The 8,267-nt window shown below is 40.7% G+C and overlaps 1 protein-coding gene across 2 annotated transcripts in view; it reads left to right on the forward strand.

Annotated features, from left to right (window-relative positions):
- UGGT2 (UDP-glucose glycoprotein glucosyltransferase 2) overlaps nt 1–4,339 on the forward strand; it is a 184,242-nt gene extending 179,903 nt beyond the window's left edge. For both annotated transcript variants that reach the window (XM_077855166.1, XM_077855167.1), the window contains exon 39: nt 4,119–4,339. In XM_077855166.1, coding sequence (XP_077711292.1) covers nt 4,119–4,141 — 23 coding nt within the window. In that variant the 3' untranslated portion in view covers nt 4,142–4,339. The remainder of the gene's footprint in view (nt 1–4,118) is intronic.
- The last annotated feature ends 3,928 nt before the right edge of the window (nt 4,340–8,267 follow it).

The raw sequence follows: 8,267 nt of genomic DNA on the forward strand, positions 1-8,267 counted from the left end.
ACACTTGTTATTTCTTGTCTTTTTGATAATAGCCATTCTAAGAGGTACAAGCTGATATCTTATTGTGATTTTGATTTCCCTGATGATTGGTGATGTTAACCTGTTGGCCACTTGTATATCATCTTTGGAAAAGTGTCTCTTCAGAGTTTCTGTCCATTTTCTTAATTAGGTTGTTGGTTGGTTTTTTGGTTTTTTTTGCTATTGAGTTGTAGGAGTTCTTTATATATTTTGGATATTAACCCTTTATCAGATACACAATTTGCAAATATTTTTTCCTATTCCATAGGTTGCCTTTTCATTTTGTTGATGATTTCTTTGCTGTACAGAAGATTTGTAGTTTCATGTAGTCCTACTTATTTACTTTGCTTTTGTTGCCTTTGTTTTGGTGGCAAATTCAAAAAACATTGCCAACACTGATCTCAAGATGCTTACTTGCCCATGTTTTGTTCTGGAGTTTTATGGCTTCAGGTCTTAACATTTATCCATTTTGTGTTAATCTTTGTGTATGGTGTAAGAATGGGGCAAAGTTTCATTCTTTTGCATGTGGCTGTCCAGTTTTCCCAACACCGTTACTGAAGAGACTGTACTTCCCCATTGCATACTCTTGGCTCCTTTGTTATAGCTTAATTGACCATGTATGTATGACTTTATTTTTGGGCTTCTTTCTATTCCAGTGATCTGTGTATCTGTTTTTATACCAGTGTCTAAACTGTTTTGATTACTATAGCTTTGTGATAGTCATACATCAGGGAGCCTGATGCCTCAGCTTCATCCTTTCTCAGGATTACTTTGGCTATTTAGGGTTTGTGGTTCTTTATAAGTTTTAAGAGTGTTTGTTCTATTTCTGTGAAAAATGGCAATGGGATTTTTATATGGGTTGTAGATTTATTGGGATAGTAGGGAGATTTTATCAATATTAATTCTTCCAGTCCATGAGCATGGAATATCTTTCCATTTAGTTGTGTCTTCATCAATGTCTCATAGTTTTCAGTGTATAGGTCTTTCACCTCCTTGGTTAAATTTACTCCTACATATTGTCTTTTGATGCAGTTGTAAATAGATTATTAATTTTTCTTTTTTTTTAAGATTTTATTTATTTATTTGAGAGAGAGCACAAGTGAGCATGAGCAGGATGAGGAGCAGAGGGAGAAGCAGGCTCCCCTGCCAAGCAGGGAGCACCACTTGGGGCTCAATCCCAGGACCCTGACATCATGACCTGAGCTGAAGGCAGATGCTTTACCAACTGAGCCACCCAGGTGCCACTTAATTTTTCTTTCTTACAGTTTGGTATTACTTTATAGAAACACAGCAGATTTCTGTACATTAATTTTGTGTCCTGCCACTTTACTGAATTCACTTATTAGTTTTAAGTTTTTTGGTGGAATCTTTAGCATTTTCTGTATATAATATCTTGTCATCTGCAAATAGTGACAGTTTTCTTCTTTTCAACTTGGATGCCTTTTTTTTTTTCCTTCCCTAATCACTTTGGCTACTACTTCCAGTACTGTACTGAATAATAGTGGTAAGACTAGGCATTCTTATCTCATTCGTGATCTGAAAGGAAAACTTTTAGCTTTTTGCCACTGAGTATGATGTTACTATGGACTTATCATATATGGCCTTCATTATATTGAGGAAGTATAGTTCCTCTGTACCCACTTAGTTTAGTTTTTATCATAAATGGATGTTGAGTCTTTTCAAATGCTTCTTCATCCATTGAGATGATCATATGATTTTTATCCATCATCTTGTTGATGTCTCTATATCATATTGATTGATTTGTGGATGTTGAGCCAAGCCATCTTTGCATCTCTAGAATAAATCCCACTTGATCATGGTGTGTGATCCTTTTAATGTATTGATTTGCTGATATTTTGTTGAGGATTTTTACATCTTTGTTTATCAGGAGTATTGCTCTATAATTTACTTGTAGTGACCTTTTCTGGTTTGGGCATCAAGTCATTACTGGTGTTATAAAATGAGTTCAGACATGTTCCTTCCCAGGATGCCTGGGTGGCTCAGTGGTTAAGCAACTGCCTTTGGCTCAGGGCATATCCTTGAGTTCTGAGATCGAGTCCCACATCGGTCTCCCTGCAGGGAGCCTGCTTCTCCCTCTGCCTCAGTCTCTACCTCTCTCCTTCTGTGTCTCTCATGAATAAATAAATAAAAATCTTAAAAAAAAAAAAGACATGTTCCTTTCCTCTCTATTGACTAGAAAAATTAAAGAAGGATTGGTATTAATTATTCCTTAAATGTTTGGTAGAATTCATCGGTGAAGCCATCTGGTCCTGGACTTTTTGTTTCTCAGGAGGTTTGATTACTGATTCAGTCTCCTTACTAGTAATTGGTTGTTCAGGTATTGTGTTTCTTCAAGTCACTATGTTCATGATAAGTTGTACACTTTCAGGAATTTATTCATTTCTTCTTGTGTCACAGTTTCCAGGTTTACAATTGTTCATAGTAGTCTCTTATGATTCCTTATATTTCTGTGGTTGTTTTCTTTTTATATTTCCTGATTTCCCCTTCTGTTCAGGGAATTTTTTTTTACTTCTATTGATATTTTTTTAAGGGAGCAATCACATCTTTTTAACAAATCTTTTTCTCTGCTTGCTGCCTTTGAATTTCAGTTTCTTCCTGTTTTATGGTTTCATTTATTTCAGAATAATCTTGAAAATATTAGAATTATCTTAAGTACCTCTTTGGTTCTCTTTGTTACCTTTATTTCTTTAGAGTGTGTTGTTTTGTCTATTCATCTTGGTCCTTTTTTCTTTTGCTATTGGTCCTCCCCAAGTGCCTGGAGATCCTTGGCTGTTTGTATATTTTTAAGAATAAAAGATTAGATTGATCAATACAGAGAGCTGGCAAGGGTTTCCTCTGTGTAAAGATGTCTGTTTCTTCCCTGACTGGGAGGCTTAACCAGTAGCTCTAGGTACCTCAGCCTATGCAGAACTATGACAGACCTCTCTGGATGGATGGGCACGGAACAGAGAAAGGCCATCCCACACATAGACCTGGCCCAAAGCCGAAATGAGGACATTTTATTTAAGCACGTTGACACTCCTATGAAAATCAATCAATCTATATTTAATTTTTTTATATTCAATTTTTTTTAAACATCATTTACTTTTTGTCTTGGAATAAACAGCTTGTCCCATTCTCTCTGAAATGCACAATACAGGATGAGTGGGCAGGTGAGAGGCAGAGATTTCCCCAGCAGCACTTCAGTTATTGCTTCACATTCTCTCTCACACCCCACCAGGCTCTCCCAGGCTCCTCTCTCTGGAAAATCAGCCCCTTGTCCCCACTGTGTGCTCATATATCAGCTTTGTGTTCTGTCTTCCATTTTTAGAAATTCACTCATAAGTCAGCTCCAACGATGTCTCATAACCACTTCCCCTACTCTCATTATTCCCTTTTATATTTCCTTATTATCTCAAGGAATTTCCAGTAAATTCCTTCCAGAATTTACTGAAGAGAAAAACATACTCTAACATCTTGAATTGTGGAATAGGATTCATTTAAATTATACTTTAATTCGTTTCTGCCTGAAAATGTAATTCTGAATTCTCAAGTGTTTTAAAATCAGTTAGTATGTGACAGCTCAGTGATGCAGAAGAAGAAACCATTTTGGTCTCTAAGTCTTCACTAGTCTTGATCCCTGCACGTGTGTCAACGCATGTCAGTGTGTGAGTGCTCGGTCTCCTCCCATCTCAGAAGAGGGCCACATATGGCTTCTGCTCTCTATTCCATTACATTAATGATAGGCTCTTTGTGCATGGTCAGGATTTTTCAAGGCTTCCATTGCCAGGCACGGGGTGCTAGGTTTCAGAGGTAACAAAGACAAAAAAAAAATGTGGTTCTTGTCCTCCTAGACTCATGAGAGTGCCCTTCCAGGTGGTAAAATCTAAGTACTGTAACACAATATGGATAGACACCATAATGTACAGAGAACTAATCTCATTCATGTAAAGAGGCAAAAAAGTACTAAACAAAACAAAGGATCCTTAGGCAGCACCTGTGCTGCTTTTTCTGTATCTCTTACTTTGGTGAGATTTATGCTAATAAGCTAATTTGATATTTAAGATTTCGGTAACCAAACAAACTTTCCTCCTCTGCAGTTTTGACGCATGATGAGCTCTAGCACTGGCTTCTAGGAGAAAGAAGAGGAAAGTATGACAAGAAGTCTGCCACCTGCTGGGGAAGTGTGGAACTACTGCTGAGACTTGGAAATTTCATTTAAGATCAGTGACATATTCAAATATTATTTAAAAATACATGTACTTATTGTACTGAATAATTTTAAGTTATATAAAAAATGACCATCGAGTATTTAAAACTAGCTTATTTCTTTCTCCTTATTGTTTGAAACACTGGGTTTTCACCCATTAAAGACAGCCCAGTAAAGGAACATATCTAACTGGTCATCATGGGGATTTACCAAACCACCTACATCTGTGTGTTCCACCTCTCTGCACATCCACATTTCCTTATTCACAAAACACATTTTAAATTAGAGAAACCTACTTTCTGCTTTTTTTCTTTTGAAAAAGACTCATGGTTACCTCTGAATAATAAAAAATTCAGCCCACTTATAACTCCCTTTAAAAGAGTTGCATGGTCCTATAATCATTTATTTATCTTAGACGATATGATACAATCCTAGGCTGAATTTGTATTTTCTTAATGTTTCTAATTTTTATTTCACAAAATTATATTCATGGGCTTATGAGGTATATATATATTCTTTTAAAAGGAGTGTAAAAAGTATAGTCAGTTTTATGAAACTAAGAAGATGAAGTTTGTTTTCCTGCTATATATTAATGATAGATGAATAGAAATAGTGTTCAAAAACTATTCACCTATTCTAAATCTGGATCTTGGGAATGGAAGAGACCCCAGTGACATTTGAACCCCATCCCCTGAAGAAGCTGATTAAATAGGGCTGGGCTGTGTAAGAAGCTCCCTGTAAGATCTGCTGCCAAGTGTGGTGTGGGAAATGTCCCACAGAGGTTAGCCCCAGCCACGGTGACAGGCCCCCGTCCCACGCAAGCAGTGGAACCTGCCAGGCCCTAGGGAGCAGTCTTCCTCAGGAGATAGGCCGGGAGATCCAAGCTCCACTGGAGCCAGAGTTGTCCATTCACGGTGTCTCCTCTTGCTCTCTGAGCTCTTCTGAATGAGTCTAGCCCTCCGCTATTTGGCAGCACACCCATAGCATTTGAAAATACCCTCCTTATTCCCAGCTGCTTCATTCATTCCTAATTAGAAGTCAAGAGCTCTCCCTCTCCTGGTCACCCTGTTTGTTCCTGCCGGTCTGTGATCAAATGGACTGTTCGGTGTGCCCTGCCCTGATGGAACTAGATTATTCCTGTGAGTTCCCAGGATCCTAAGGGATGCTGTCAAAGGCTGGAGTGGTAACTTAGCCTGGGGTGGCCAACTCCATGGTGCTGACTCCTCTTCGGAGTCTGTATAACATCTGGGCTTGGGGAGAGGTAAGACACCCTCTGAGCATCTCGTGTAGGCCAATGCTCCAGCCCAGCTCACTGAGGTGTGCCATGGTGTTTGGGGTAGAATCGCCATCTGATGGTAGCATGGCATTTTGCTTTCCTTTATTGTCAGCCTCTGTTTTCACGTCCATAAGAATCTTTTGAGGAGAACGATCGGTTAGGTAAAGGCACTGGAGACCCATGCTCATGACTACCTACCATCTTCAATATGCCAGACTTCATATTTTATGGAGTATAAGATTGTAGAGTAATGTAAACAGTCTTTGATGCTCCCCTTCTAGTTTGTATGATGTGATTTGAAGGGCACAGTGTACAGGTCTCATTTCCAGATGAGTGATAGCTTGCATCTAAAAATCCAGTTTAAGGGGCACTGGCTGGGGCAGCCCCGGGGGCGCAGCGGTTTAGCGCCCCCTGCAACCTGGGGTGTGATCCTGGAGACCCGGGATCGAGTCCCATGTCAGGCTTCCTGTATGGAGCCTGCTTCTCCCTCTATGTCTCTGCCTCTCTCTCTATGAATAAATAAAATCTTTAAAAAAAAAATAATAAGGGGCACTGGCTGGCTGTCAGTAGAGCATGTGACTCTTGATCTGAGGGTCATGAGTTCAAGCCCCATGTTGGGCATGGAGCCCACTTAAAAAGAATAATTTTTTAAATTTTAAAAATCCAGATTTATAAATAACATACTTCTTTACAGGGAGATTCTTTTATAAAATGGCTCACTTTTAAATTTTTATGTTTGGTGCATATAGCCTGCTGTGCCATACAAAAATCTCCCCGTCTCAGGGACACAGCCTGGGAACTGACAGAGAAAGCCAGCAGCTGCACTGAGCGGGAAGTGCTGAAATCTAGCCTGGAACTTGGGTGTACATTCTAGATCCTGAATTCTAGTTCCAGATGCAGGGCCCATATCAAACTAACAAAAATAAAATCCTGAAAGAAAAAGAAAATATTTTCTGTGAGCAGTTATAATCCACTTCTCTTTCCCCCTCCTTAAAGGACACTGTCAATAGTTTATTCAAGAATTAGGAGATTTTATCATGTAGAGCTTATCAAGTTTAGGCATAAAGTAAACCAAGAATATGAGACTGAAGACCATCCAGTCTTCATACCATTCAGAAGCTCATATTCAAAAGTTTGGATTTTGGAGGTGCCCATCCTTTGGGTGCAGGTGTCTCGTTCAGAGGACACTGGAGCCTCTAGAGAGAGAATACTGGGAAACGCCTCGGCCATCTCAGCCTGGAGTTACAGTTAAAATCGGGCTTTTCTTTAATGGGAAAAATGTAATTTGACACAAGTGGGAGCCTGCTCATGTGGTTACTCTACGTGCCAGGTCCTGTTCTGGGCACCTGGGAAACAGCCTGACTGCTGACACTGCCCCAGCAGGTAGACGCCAAGTCAGTACCACCAGCAACTAAAGCAGGCTGACACTGTTTTCTTCTTTGCTGCTGTATCTCAAAGAAGTTAGTGACATTTAACTTCCCACCAGAACAAGTAAGACTATTCACCAAAGGACTCAAACAGGGCCCAGCTCCCTGGCTCCAAGGATGATAGGTGCTGATGAGTCAGTCTCAGTACTGAAGTCTAAGCCACCATCCCATCCGTCTTGCCTGCTTCTCCCAATTTTAAGATTTAAGGCAGCCCACTCACATCCAAAGAACCAGTGGATTGGTTACCATCCTACCTTTAGTGACCAGGTGAGAGAGGGATGGCAGGAAGGCCCATGGCCCTGATGACCAGAGCTCAACCTAGAGGCAAGCCTGTGCCTAGCAGGAGTGGCGGGCCATAGGGGGCCATGCTGCCTCACTCTGGAGACTGCAGGTTTCATGGCAGTGGGACAGCTGCGCCCATCTTAGAATATTGTAAAGCTCAGGTTACCAAACACAAACTTCTGTGTTCTGGGAAATTCCAGAGTGGAACCTCTTGACTTAAGAGTTACTGTTAACCACGTTTTTCAAAGATTCCAGATTTGGGAAATAATCTTGTTCCCTACAGCTCTTAATCATTTGAATTTTAAAAGCTTTCTCTGACCACATGGATGTGCCCAACTATGTCAGGCTTGTTTTCCATCTGCTGTGATTTCACTTTAAAGATTAGGGGGGCTCCCTGGTGGGTGACTCCGCGGTTTAGCGCCACCTTCGGCCCAGGGCGTGATCCTGGAGTCCCAGGATCCAGTCCTGCATTGGGCTTCCTGCATGGAGCCTGCTTCTCCCTCTGCCTGTGTCTCTGCCTCTCTCTTTCTCATGAATAAATAAAATCTTTTTTTAAAAAACCTGTTAAAAGTAATTAAAATCAAGGGAATAAAAATTACTCAAATTTCAAAAGACGGGCTTAAAACCAAAACATTTGAATGACAAAGATCAACCTCACGTAATTGAAAATTGGGGGAGAAGGCAGAGAAGGAATAACGATGCACTAACTCTGCTGAGGAAGATGAATTGTGGAGAATCTAGTCTAGAGCACAGACTCCCTTTCAGACAGAAGTCATGGATGCTCCTGCCGGCACGAAACCTTCTCTGTCTTCCCACAGTCCGCTGCCACCAGAAAATGCTTCTGAAAGGTTTCAGCTGAGGAAGGCCAAAATAAAAGTCTCCATAACCAGACCAGAAGAAAGGACATTGAACAAATGCCCAAATGAAAATGCTCTGAAAGGAAAGTGTCAGGAAGAGAGTGACACTGGGGATGGAAGGTGAGGTGGGAGAAGCGTGCTGGGCAGGGGACAGAGGGCTGGGGAGGGGAAGGCACACGGTCGCGCAGGGGGTTGTA

This window comes from Canis aureus, chromosome 17 (genome assembly GCF_053574225.1).
Source record: "Canis aureus isolate CA01 chromosome 17, VMU_Caureus_v.1.0, whole genome shotgun sequence".
NCBI lineage: Eukaryota > Metazoa > Chordata > Mammalia > Carnivora > Canidae > Canis > Canis aureus.